The sequence below is a fragment of the Helicoverpa zea genome, chromosome 12 (genome assembly GCF_022581195.2).
Source record: "Helicoverpa zea isolate HzStark_Cry1AcR chromosome 12, ilHelZeax1.1, whole genome shotgun sequence".
Taxonomy (NCBI): Eukaryota; Metazoa; Arthropoda; class Insecta; order Lepidoptera; family Noctuidae; genus Helicoverpa; species Helicoverpa zea.
In genome coordinates, this window is record NC_061463.1 from 8,508,853 (window position 1) to 8,522,627 (window position 13,775).

Consider the following 13,775-nt stretch of genomic DNA (forward strand, 5'->3'; position numbering starts at 1 on the left):
CTGATTCCGAAACATGCTTCATCACTGTCCCGACATTATTATTAATATTTACGGTTACCCTTGACAGAATATAAGTATTTAAATCTTCTCATAAAAATAAGCATTTATCACAATGACAGTCCAAGATTACAAACGCTTTCCTTCGTTAGACACTAGTGACCAAGATAAACAGAAAGATACTTCAATTAAAAACTAAAACGCTGACATTTCAGCGAAGTTTTGATGAATCTTTGCAAGTAATTAATTTATGAGTTGTATTTGTCTCTGAAAGGAAAAGGTCGTGCAACTATGTCGTCGTGAGCGATGGAACGTCGCTATTGATTAATAGCTAATCACACCGCCGCCGTGTCGGTTAATTACACAATTATCGCTCGGCGTTTGCTTCCCTAGCTCTGTTATACAAAGGTATTTATAATGTTGAAGTTTGAGACGAAGCATTTTTATAATATTTAAGACAAAAAACGAGCTTATTTCTGTGTCAACGTATAGTGTTACAAAAATCGGAGCGTCCCCATTCGCTGTGTTAAATAATTTTACGAAATTAATTCTGGGAGGTAACAATATTATTATTATTCTTTATTGTACACAAAAACATTTAAAAACACACACAACACAGAGAAGACATGTACAAAGGCGAGCTTAACCCAGAACTGGGTTCGAGCGAGAGTAATTTTTGTCGAAAAAGGCAGGAACTTCTGGAGACGTTTGAGTAACTGAAGCGAGCAAAAAACCCTTCTGCTTACTTCTGCAACGTGTGAACCCCAGGATAAATGACAATCCATAATTACCCCCAAGTTCTTGACCGTATGGGATGGCAACGCTATCATATGACACATATCACAAGACACATATAACAATATCACATTTCGTAATCATTCTTATATTACCTTCGTTACCTTTTAAGGCGTAGTCTAATAAACCTGTAATTTTACAACATCTGCCAACCCTTATCTTAAAAATTAAAGCTGCCTTACCTACATGTAGCTAACAAAGCATGTAAAATGTGTGCCTAAAAATTTAGGTCACATTTAATACTCCAGTTAAGACCTACCTTTATATATCTTTTGGGTAAATTGGACTTAGTTTTTAAAGAACCCTCCTAATTAATGGAGACATTTCTTATGTTACCTACTTTATGTTTACCTCAATAAAAAATCTTGAAAATGGCGAACAGCATGACAATCTTAAGAAAACATCGTAGCTACGCAAGTGGAGCAAGAAAGATTTTAATGACACATCATTTGCCGCAGCTCTGCTTACAACTTTAGAACTAGTGGGCAGCCTGCACCAGATAGTTAATGACGAAACTGTGGGTACTTACTTCTAGCTTATTTGTACATCTATGTAGATACATAACTAGGTAAGTTACCACATAGTTGGTATTGCTTACATCATCATCCTCCGAGCCTTATTCCCAACTATGTTGGGGTCGGCTTCCAGTCTAACCGGATTCAGCTGAATACCAGTGCTTTACAAGAAGCGACTGCCTATCTGACCTCCTCAACCCAGTTACCCGGGCAACCCGATACTCCTTGGTTAGACTGGTGTCAGACTTACTGGCTTCTAACTACCCGTAACGACTGCCAAGGATGTTCAATGACAGCCGGGACCTACAGTTTAACGTGCCATCCGAAACACAGCCAATGGTGTCTAAGATATGCTTAGAAAGTACATACAAACTTAGAAAAGTTGCATTGGTACTTGCCTGACCTGGGATCGAACCCGCGCCCTCATACTTGAGAGGCTGGTCCTTTACCCACTAGGCCACCACGACTTATATTGGTATTGCTTACACATGTTTAGTAATTCGCCGATACGCTTAAAGTTTGGCAACTTCTCTAAGTAGGTGTATCTGCAATCGGTTCTGAAATCTCAGGTTTCCAGAGTTACGTTAATCTCACTCAAAGTGAGATATCTGGAATAATTTTGTAAATAATAAAAATTAAACGTTAAAGCTTCTCAGTAATATAAGTCAGCTTGATTGAATGAATCTGCATTAAAAAGTTCTCACAAACTCATTTTTATTATTAATTCAATTTTTATTACCCCTTTTACTTAGAGACCATAGACCTGCTTTATAGAACCTCTTTACACAATTCCCTCGTCCCACAACTGAGGAGTCAGCGTACAATCTTGTCTCTGACTCAGCACTATGGCGCACCTTTCTCGGTCAAGTGTCACTCGCATCGCTTGCAGTTCAAGCCGATAGAAGCCGTGTTGGAGACACCCGCTATCTCTCGATGGCGATCGACTTAGCTTGGATACATAGCCTTATCGGATAGGGATGTTGACGTTATATTTAGTATGCTCTCTGCCCTTTAAAATTTGTGGGGTCTCATTTTGAAATTTTAGTTTTGATCCCTCGCAGGCTTAGAATACAACGTTATTTCGACGTAGGTTGTTATAACGCGGGCAGTTGGATGTCCGCACGTTGTAATGCTCTTGTGCTAAGCTGCAGCTTAGATTAAACTGAAAAGCTACCTCAAAATAGAAAACCCTGACATGAGTAAAGACAATGTAGATGATATTAAGCAATTTATTTGTGAACAGTCAAAGTTTCTTAAGGATTCAAGAATGGAAAGGAAAATGTCGATAAATAATTTTTGATTAAAAATTAATAATACCTACCTATATAATTTTATTAAATGTTGGGAAACATATTTAGTGAGACAACACTGAGTGTCTCGCAAATTAATATTTTTTTTTCCTTACATATAAAAGCCATAGATTTCCGCAAAGAAACGCCTGATTCCATAATTATATTCTTTTCTCCCAGTCTAGCAGGGATGTCCCGCAGCGTGACAGTAGCGGTGGCGTACATAATGTCAGTGACTCCGCTGACGTGGCGCGAAGCTCTGAAGGTGGTGCGCGCCGGCAGGGCAGTCGCCAACCCCAACCTGGGCTTCCAGAGGCAGCTACAGGACTTCGAGACTTATAAACTCGTTGAGGTAAGAAGATTTTATGAATATCATGTCTATTTTCGCTGGCATTCTCTTTCCTTCGTAACTCTTTAGTAATTTGTGCTAGTGGTTAAATATTTATTTAATATTTATTTCTATCCTCGATTTGAGTAAGCATTTAACTAAAGGTAAACAAACTTGTAAGGATTACTGCTTAAAATAAATATTCGATTGAGTAAGTAATTGTTGTATTTTCGTTGATTTGTAGCCGCATTTTATTTCTAAACTTAGTTTTAAAAAAATGTCCTATCAAATTCTTTATCCCTAGTTACTCAAATGGAGTACCTACCTATGTAGAAAATCAAAACGAATACTTACAGGTACAAGTAGATGTATTATGTAGTCTCGGCGTCTGAACACTGAAACTATCTCCTTTATTACAAGTTGTTCCCGGGGGAATAAGGAAATATCCGGGCAGTAAATGGTTTGGTGGACATCCGTGAAAACGGGCAATATATCGCGGAAATATCAATCCGGTTTTCAGTTTACTGTTCAATTTATTTATGCCATAAAAATAAAAAATGCTTTCCATGAAACAATTTGCTCTCCATGCTGTGAACAAGCTACATCTGTTTTCGAAATAATATGCTAATCTAGTCACTTCAGGAGATTCTAATATTATCATACTCCTTGAGTCGAATGCATAATCGGAAAGTGTGTATCGTGTGCGGAATTCCATATAAAACACGTCCCACTTTAGTTGCTATCAAATGACGAGTTTTCACTTACTGCAATCAAATCTGAACCAAACAAACAGATTTTATTGAAAGCAAAAGCTTTTTACTCATGTAGGGTATTACCTACGTCAGCGTTATTAACTTATGGATTAACATTTTTGATTTTTCAAAAATGTATATTTAAATATTTGTAGTATTTTACCCGAACATAAAGTGATTTTTATTTCAATTGGAAAAAATATATTCAATTATTGATTGTTAATAATCTTGTTGACAAAATAGATTTTTGTAGTTTAGATTGTCATTCGAATTACCATACATACATAGAAGTAGGCAGTACAGCTGAATCACTTCATTAATTTCCCAGTGGAAGTCCAATACAACTTCCAACCAAACGATGGATAATATCCATAAAAAACAGCTAACAAAACAAAAATAATACAATGTTTTTCCAAACCGCACATCCATACAATAACATCGTTGGTGTAAATCCAAGTAATTTATACGTTAGGCTAGCGACACAAGGTGGGATTGCGGCGCCTCGCGTGACACGCTCGCGTGTCTGTCCTCCCCCTAACCGCTCGCTGGCAGAAATTCGGAAAATATTCCCGTTTACCTACAACTACGAACTATCCTCGCTTTTGTAATATTATGTTATCAAGCACTTAGACTATTACGAGTAACGCTATTTACTTAGAAATTTTTTGGAAACTCGAATGGAATTCTACCAAACCATTAAAGGTATTCCGAAAAGTAATAGTTCTAGTGAGGGTAATGAATCATTCGCGTGACCTGGTGGAATCGATATTTAGCCTATTTGTCAAGATTCGGCTTATTAGGTTCACTTACAATTACTTGGAATGATAGTATAGGCGCTGTCTGATTGATCGCTGTTCGATTATAGAAGGAAGAAATCCCTCTATTAGCAAAATATGAAAGGAAGTAGGACCCATTTTACTGTATCGACGGCTGGTCACATGACGCATACGGGTTAATTTATATGCGAACCGAGTAGCAATAAATCTACTTATAATAGAAAAGTCAGCACAACACAACCCATATTTGACCCACCCATGATTGTTCGATAAAATGGAGAATTGGGTCACATAGTCGCACAAAAACCGTCACTTTGGTATAATTCCATTTTAATCAAACAATAGGTTATATATTTAACTACATTACCGTTCGCAATTTAACTAAGTTTAGTTGTTCGTATTTCTAAAGGAAAGAAGACGATTGAAGGAGCGCTACCCGTCCTTAGCCTTAGCTGACAGAGACCTGTCAGAATGCCGCGTCATGCTGGACTCCTACCAGACGATGCTCAACCAACGCACCATCTGCGAAGGGAAATGCGCCATGGGTCGACAATGTCCCACTGGTAATTATTAATACTAGCATTAAAAGAAGAAACTTAGAAGTTGCTTAACGCCTTATATTCCTGAAGATTGTGCAGTACTTAGCGTCAAGAAAATTCCGTTCTCGAAAATTCTTTGAGCTTTTTGCTTAGAGAGAATTTATCAATGTCGCGCAAACTGTTAATCTTCAGCGAAAGAGCGGCTCCAAATGACTATTGTGACCTCTTTAGAGTGCTTTATAAGAAAACTATCGTTATTCTCCTCACGTATTTGTACATAGTTCAATTTGGCGCTGTTAGGCCCAACGTAGTTTTAATTCAATCGCCAGAAGGCCTTTTAGCGAGGCCCACACTCTAACATAATTCGATTTTGCTTCAGCAATCTTATATTAATATTGTTTGTATGTAAATTGTATGAGTAGTAAAAGGTTAAATATCCCCGTCTTTGATGTTTTCCAATAAGAGGGAATGTTTCTTTGATGCTTAATACGAAAAGAGCACTGTGGTTTCTTGGAATTCTATCTTTTCTCTTATAACGATTTTTCATGAAGACACTTATGCAAACCCTTTGCTTAATAAACTGAAGTAGACACATAAAATTATTACAAAATTACATCCATTGGCATGTGTAAACAATGTAAATTAAACAGCTAAAATTGTAAAGCACCATTCTCGCTCGTAATACAATGCTTCAAAGACTTGAAACCGTCTCCACGACAACGTAACACCCAGCACTGTTTGTGTCGATGTCATTGTGCGCACGGTCACCTCACTATAGCCGTATGTGTTGCCTTCTCTCACATCAGGGGTATGCAGAACAGGGTCGAAGCGACAGCCGCGACCGCGCAAGCCGTCAGTTGCCGCGGGCTCCGGGGAAAGCCCAGGGCTGAAGAGGTCCCCGTCTACCTTATCCACCACGTCCTCTATGTCAGGATACCGCCCAAGGTCTTCGCCGGCCGGACTTTATAGTTATACTGGAGGTTAGCATAACAAATATTATTTGTGCACTGAAAAATACTTCAGACGACAGGGATCAATTTCAAATTAAATTGTTCTGAAAATACCTGAGATCTTATTTGAATTGTTTGATGCCGGTGCCAAGGGATGTTGGTATTTAAGTCTATGTTTGGACTAACTTTGGGGACAAAAATGGAATTAGGAACTTGAAAAACATTAGCCATACTTATTCTATAGATACTCAAACGTAGTTCTTAGAAACTACATGACAAATGACTAGCGCTTTGACAACCATCAAAAGTCTTCACCTAAACAACAGGAACTCCATGTTGAACAATTGCTCATCTCTAAGAGCCCTGGTAACTTTGCAGCTCCGTCCCGCCCGACTCGCTCAACCTCAGGTCTAAGCGTGACGCGCGTGACGGACCCAGTGGGCGGCGGGACTGCCATGGCGGTGGGCGGCACGGAGTACTCTCGGAGACGCGCCGCCTCTGCGCCTGCGACGCCGGCGCTCTCGCCTGCCTCCTCGCCGCCCGGATCGCCGCATCGAGCACCGCACAGGTAAGAAACATAGTTCATATTAAGCTGGAATTCATACACATAACAGTAGGATATATACCTATATAGGAAGTTGTTGATTTTCAATTTAAGTACTAGCATAAGAACCAACTACCAAGATCGTTAAGCATACCTATGCGTTCAATTTCGCTAACAATCTTTGATTTGGTCCAGGTCAAATGTAGGTTTAAAATAATTGTCACCTTATATGTAACCACAAGAAAATGTTATTCAAAATCATCATTAATTTTTGTTTGAGCATGTTTAATTTTCCCATTTCATGTGACCTTATTATAGGCACAGCTGCGCTTGGGTGATACCCTCGGTGCAGTGGGACCCCGATTCGATGTGACGTCACCAAGGGCTACGAATCAAGAGCTTTTAATCATTCTCGTCGCACCCCCGCCATGTTGCAAGGTTATGCATTGTTTGGTTTGTTTGTCATTTATTTAACAGTCATCGTGGAACATTGTTTTATAATTATTTTTATACCAGAAGGCAGAAAACCTGGTTTAACTTGTTTTTTATGCTTGAAGTTTGTTTTAACACTGCTTTTTTCATACTTCATCTTAACTCCCGTTTATTACCTAAACATATTTTTGATAGCGGCGACTTTAAGAATAATGCTTTTAGTTTTGAACTCAAAAGTAGGTACATAGTTAAATGTATTTAGCCCAATATTCGATAGTGTGGCGCAGCTTCGTAAACAAACCCACTGTTAGATTATAGGTTATCAGACAGCTGCACTCGCTCCATATATGTATTTAGCCGCATCCGCAACGTTAAACTAGGCAATAACCCTGATAATTTAATATGGAATAGCTGCTTCATTTAAAGTGCTTTTCGAAGCATTAAGTAGATATTATTTGAATTTTAACAATCCTTTCAAACTTACGGTCAATAAATCGTTTTGTTTCTACACAAAAAGAAAAGGAAATCGAATAACAAAACATAATGGAAAGGAACTTCCTTATCATCACGATGAGAAATGCAATGACGAAATTAATGAAGCGCTTTAAAAATAACTGACGCCGAAGTACCGGGGATGAATAGAAGCCTCTTAAGCTATTGTTTCTCATTCTGTGTAGCATTATCTTTATCTGGCGACGCTCGGCGTTTTCATTCTCAGCGATAAGTCGGAAACATTTCTGCACGTTTTCTCCTCGGAATTTAAGTTCCGTTATGAACACCCAACGAATTGAGCTGACAAATATTAACGTGGTAGTTCGCTGTGCGGATAATGGAATTAGGGATGAAAGTGCAGACACAGCTGCGGTATTTTGTAGTTATATTGTGAAGAGGTTACGACCTAGTTCAGGCATTAGCGTTTGAGTTTGTGGCTTGTTGGATTTAGCCAAGTATTTTTGCAACATAACATGTATGAAAGAACGAGACTGGAACATTTACCAGTAGGTATACGGAAGCTTCTTTTGAGTGTAACTTTCAGTGTTTATACTTTTCTTTTCTCCCCATTTTGTTCAGGCTCTCACAGTATATATTAAACTAAGGATTACGCAATATTGCACATAAGGTTTTTGCGGTTTGCGAGGATTACATAAAAAAATACGAGACCAAAGCGGTTTTTGTTGGATATTACATAAGAGAAAGCTACATCCGTTGTTTAAAAAAAAGTCTATGTTTCCTCAGTTTATCCGCATCCTTATTTTTTTTACAAACGTATTTCATTATTCTCTCTTCCAACCCTTTCATTAAAATTGCACACGAGTTCAGCCAAATGTTCAGACATAAAATATGATTGGACGAGCCTAGGTACATATCGTATGAAGCGCAAAGGGGGCCCTGTATTAGATTCATATTTAACGAGGCAGTGTTGCTACATCGTAAAATTTTACGTACCTACCGCTGACGTCCGGTCATCCAAGGGTCGGGTGGACTCGGGTGAACTAATTAGTGTTGAATACCGTACATACCCGGGAACATCCCAGGTTGTAATGAGCTCATAATATCAGGATAATTTGTAATGTAATGTAAATTGAATAATCAAATTCCTGTTTGAACAAAAACTTCGCCAAACTGGATTCAGTTAAAATTCCTAAGGTGAATATGAACTAAACAAAATCTTTAGTTAGCAGAGGCTAAATTCTACACGTAGGTAAGTAAGAATTAGGTCAGGTTGACACGAAACAATAAAATTTTAAGTAATGAGTTTATCGATTGTGGTTTTAATAATTCGTCATCGAATGTGTTCTAGATTTTTCCCTAATTGCTAGCATGTATAAAACGTAGTTACAAGGCACGGAGAGCGTTTTCAGTGATATATTTTAATAGTAAGTGCCCCATATTTTTTACAAGACAATAGATGTGGGCATAATTTTGATTTTAATTAATTGGTTGAGTGATTTGGATTTTTTCTAGTGAAATTGCTCCAAAATTTAGGCCCGGATTTAGTAGTCATAGCTATAATAAAAATAAATGTGTCATCGTGTGACCATAGACATCATCAGTCAACGTTATGAATTCAAAATTCAAACCATGTGTGTTGCCAGTTTTTGGTGTCAGTTTTTCCTTAGTACATAAAAACCTACAGTAACGAAATCCAGTGCTAATGTTGATATTTCTTGCAGATCACGTCCTCTGCAACGGTGTTCGTAGCAGGAGCCTCGCTCAGCCGGTCGCCGGAGCCGGCAGCCCCTCACACCCCCGACATCTAGCTCGTAACGCGCAAACTCGCGGGCCTGTGTCGCTGCTCGCTCATATCGTCTCCAGGACAGACATGACTGGTTAATGGTACCTAGATTTGGAGTCCATGAATCGAAGTGTATTTTGTAGCGAGGATTTTGACTGAACAGTTCTAACAACAAGGTGAAATTACAGCAGAAAAAACACAGGCAAATGTTTCAGAATACAAGAAAGAACAGTTTGAATCTTTTCAAGCTACTAATGTAGTGTTGACGCTATAACACTGTTCCTAAAATAAATTCTGAAATCACTGAGGTTAATGTAGTTCCCTTTGTAATCAATTTCGTCGAAGGCCTTGTTCAGTTAAAATTCTTGTACAAAAATCCTCATAAGTTCTTGGAATCGGCTGATCATAGATAGCCCATCGGATAGACAGTGGGTAATTTGGAAAAGTTCTGTCTGTCCTTTAAAGAAATTAGTGTTGGACCGAGTGTTTTTGCTTCAGAGGCTTTCGGGAACGCCAAAAGAAGCTTTTTAACTATACATAAGCAATATTGTGACGGGTAGGTAAGTGTGAGATAGCGAAATTTTACTGTTACGAAGAAAAGGTGATGCAAGGTACTTTTTAAGATGTTAAAGGTTATAGGATTGGAATAATAATTGTAACGATTCTAAATTGTTGTTTGGGCGGCGACGACGTGATATAACTAGGTACAATTTATTGTAGATTTGAACCACTGATCAACGAAACTGTTAGGTGACTTCTACTATTCTTTAGGTAGTGATCAGTGATAGCCACGAGCAGTATGATGCTAGGAATATTAAAGAATTGAGTAAAGCATGCAGATAGGAAATTGGACTTTGAAAAATGTAAAGTTTCGAGGTTTAAAGCACAAGTTTGTTGGGAGTGTGGAAATGAAAGTAATTTGTTGAACACGCTCGCTCTGTTACGTTTTGTGCAGCTGCGCTATTTGCGACTTTCGAGCGAAGCAAACGCAACTTTGCTATTCTATATAAAAATCTGTTGCTTTGTATCGCTACGCTGGGAAACAACTTGCGCTGCAAAAATATTCAGCAAAAATTAACAAGTCCAAAGGCGGAAATGGTATAATTTAAGAATTTCATTCTAAACGTTACCGCGAAATGTCTTATTAGTTCAATTATTTATAAAATAATGAAGGAAAGAGTACAACACGCTAATGTTATGAAGATTAATATATGATATTTTAGTATAACGTGGTGGACATGCGTAGATACCTCTTAGCTGGAGTAAGAGCCGTTCTGACTGGTTCAGATTTCTATTTCTAAGATTTCTACCTTCGATAAATTCTATGAACTTAGCTCGTATTTTTTATCTATTGTAGCTAGATCAGTAGCTAATACTTATTTTGAAGATGCATTTAAAATTCTATTTACTAGAGAATAGGTACTTGAGAGACCTGTAAATGAATTCCTTAAATTTTTATTCAATATAAGAAAGAAAACGTGTTTGATTTTTAAAATAAAATTCTATTTACCGTAGTAGGTTTTAAAAATTAAACACGGAAGCTGTCCAGAATAGAGAATTTTCGAAAGATGTAAAAATATTTATTTTAATTTATTATATAATTTAGCCCTAAGTCATCACACTGTAAGATATCCTACTTCGTATTGATACAAAGTCAAATTATTCCTCCTATCTTATGGACCCTTGATAACGAGCAATAAGGCTTTACAAGAAGGTTGAGATAACCCACCAAATTCCTACCTGATGTGTAGTCATCAACCTACCACTATTAGTTTGCAATAAATTCTTTTGCTTCGCCTTCAAATTTGGGAGGAGTGAAAAATGCTAGCAAATGTTTAGGTAATTGCTCAAAGAGGGAAACTGAATCCGTTCCTAGTACGGCACAATTTTTCGTTAGAAGCACGTTTACGAGTTAATGGCTTGCTCAGTACATTCTCTACACGGTAGGACATTCAATTCTAGGGTCAAACTATGTTGTGAAGTTTTGCATATCTCTCTTTCTCATTCTTACAAGGCTTAGCCTGATTTAGAAAATTGTGATTTACTTAGATGCCTTTAGCACGGTGGCATACGTAGACAATGAATATAATACATTTGTTTATGATTACTTATGAAATGCTGCCACTGTAGCTTTGTTATAACTCGTTTATAAGTGTAAATATTTACGTAATCTAAGGCAATATTTCTCGCAAAAGCAGTTTCAATCATTTGGTTCGTCTGGTAGATAAGATTGAGGAAATTGCTTTTCCGGATCTGAAATCTAACGCGGACGTTGCCAGAAATGCCATTATATAAAAGATAGAATAAATGATTTATTTATAGTGTACTGTTTTTATCACAATTGTTGTGATCGAGTAGGTATTTAGATTTGGGGCCTTAGTTTAAGTTTAACTTTAAGTAACAACTCAAAGTATGTCCTTGAGCATACCTTCATAAAAAAATTATATTGTTACCTAATTAAAAACTAAGGCTAAGCAACAAGTCTTCTTAAAACATACACTAGGGCCCCAAGTTAAAGCAATACATCGAATGGAACGTAATTATCATTTAACAGCCTGTAACTTGTTTAAGTTAATTCAACGTGATTAATTCCCTTCAGCTGAAACAATTAACTCGATCAAAGCAATTTAAAAGCTGTTATGTGAATTGAATTTAAAATTCCTTCGTTAAACACATGTTTCTTTCGGCTCAATAAAATCCTACTCACGAACTATGAAGTTAACAAGAAAATGTTAAGTATAATGGTAGATAGAGTAGACCTACTTGGTACCTACCTTCATGAGATACTTGAACGTCTTATTTGATTAGAGTATCTAATTAGGTAATTAGACACCTGAGCATCAAAAAGGTTAGGTTTTACCACAATTTGGTGGTTTCTTATCGAATTCAATTTCTAAAAAATGAGCTTTTCAATAAAAAGCCGGTGTAAGGAGGTGAGGAATAAGAGTAGGCAGTTATTTCAGTAAAAACCCGGTCTCCCTATCTTGAGGCGCAAAAAACACGCCCTTGACAAAATTCTAAATGGCGCTTGACATTCTTTGTAGAAGTATTTTTCAATGGAACTTGAGAAGGATTTTATTGACGAATAATTTTAATAATTTTGCTGAGTTTTTTCTTTTTAGTTAGTCATAAATCAATGAGTCTTTCATTTTTTGTAGTCACCACCACATTGAAAAATGTAACGACTCTTTTACCTCTACGTAAGTTTATACTTTTTGGTTACTGTAGATAAAGGTCGGAACACATCTAACGAATGTAGCATTCAACTTTACCAAGGAAAGCACATTGCCACATAACGTTGGGTGTAGACGACCTTTAATACTTTATTATACCTAAGGAATAACTCACTCTACAGTAATTTAATTACGCGTGGTATGCTTGGTTTTTAATAAAATAATCTTAAGATGTATTTCTACTCCTAGATGTATTTACTCCTATCTATATTTATTTATTGTTTGAAAGGAAAGATCGAACAAAATATCGAAGTACCTCTCACTTGGAATGTTTGAAACTCACACACATCAGTAATCCATCGCAAATGACAATATTTTAAGAAATATTTAATGAGCACTATTTTTCGTGAATATTGATTGTTATTTTGTGTGAAAAGATGTTAAAAAGAACATAATTATTATGTATTTAAAAAGATTTGTAAGTAAAGGATATTCACATTTATTTGGTACTCGTTTAATTATTGGTCGATGTAATCTTAGATGTTTCGGAACGCGTGGGGACCATGTTGCTACTGTATACAGGTTGAGTCCGTCAAAACGTTAGAGCGCTTTTAATGCCTTTGAAGTACCTACATAAGTACATGCTATGTGGAAAACGTTGAAGATGCTTTTGAGTAATGTAGGCATACTTGCTCCTAAATACCATCAAACATGGTATTTTGAACTATCTCCTCTCTGTAGCTGTTACCTTATTTTGGACGTTAACATTCATTAAGTACCTAACATTTTACGACGTCCTTAGAGAAAGTGACTTCTTAACTCTTTGTTTTTAGTAGGTACTATTCAATTAAAACATCTACCTATTTCATCTTCGATTTATGCTTGCTCAAAATGTGATAGGTGATTCCTGTAAATTCTTCTCTAACAAAACAAAGAAAGCTTGTCTTTAGAAAAGTAGCACTGCACTTAAACTTAACTACTTATGGACATGGAGATTTTCCATATACATTTCCCGGAGGCCAAATAATGACCGAGTACCTTAGGTATATTTTCTTTTTATAAATCATAGATAGAATAGCTATTGCATTGTTAAAACATTTTAGATCAATCATATTTACGTTATGCACACAGAGCGTAGTCCGTTTGTATGTCATCGATTGTATTGGAAGCAATAATACAACTGAGCAGCAGCAATGTGAAAATATGGTTATTATGTAACTGTGTATATTTTTAATATAAAATTTAATAAGATGGCTTGTTTTATTTCCTAAAACCTACAGCAATAGGTCCAACTTTGATACACTGCCCCAAACTAGGCATTTCACCTACTGCACCTTTGGATAGGACCCTATGGGAACCAGGGTAGAATTTTCCTAATGATATATGAAGAGCCAGGATGAGAGGAGTAGGTAGGTATTTCTTACTACTGCTTTGCACGGAAGAAGTCTT

General features: G+C 37.0%; 1 protein-coding gene across 1 annotated transcript in view; it reads left to right on the forward strand.

The window, feature by feature from the left end:
• The window catches only part of LOC124634958 (dual specificity protein phosphatase 22-A-like), a 76,364-nt gene extending 62,787 nt beyond the window's left edge, over positions 1-13,577 (forward strand). Inside the window, exons 4-9 of the mRNA XM_047170660.1 lie at positions 2,777-2,948; positions 4,862-5,015; positions 5,798-5,971; positions 6,320-6,509; positions 6,804-6,923; positions 9,092-13,577. Coding sequence (XP_047026616.1) covers positions 2,777-2,948; positions 4,862-5,015; positions 5,798-5,971; positions 6,320-6,509; positions 6,804-6,858 — 745 coding nt within the window. The 3' untranslated portion in view covers positions 6,859-6,923; positions 9,092-13,577. The remainder of the gene's footprint in view (positions 1-2,776; positions 2,949-4,861; positions 5,016-5,797; positions 5,972-6,319; positions 6,510-6,803; positions 6,924-9,091) is intronic.
• The last annotated feature ends 198 nt before the right edge of the window (positions 13,578-13,775 follow it).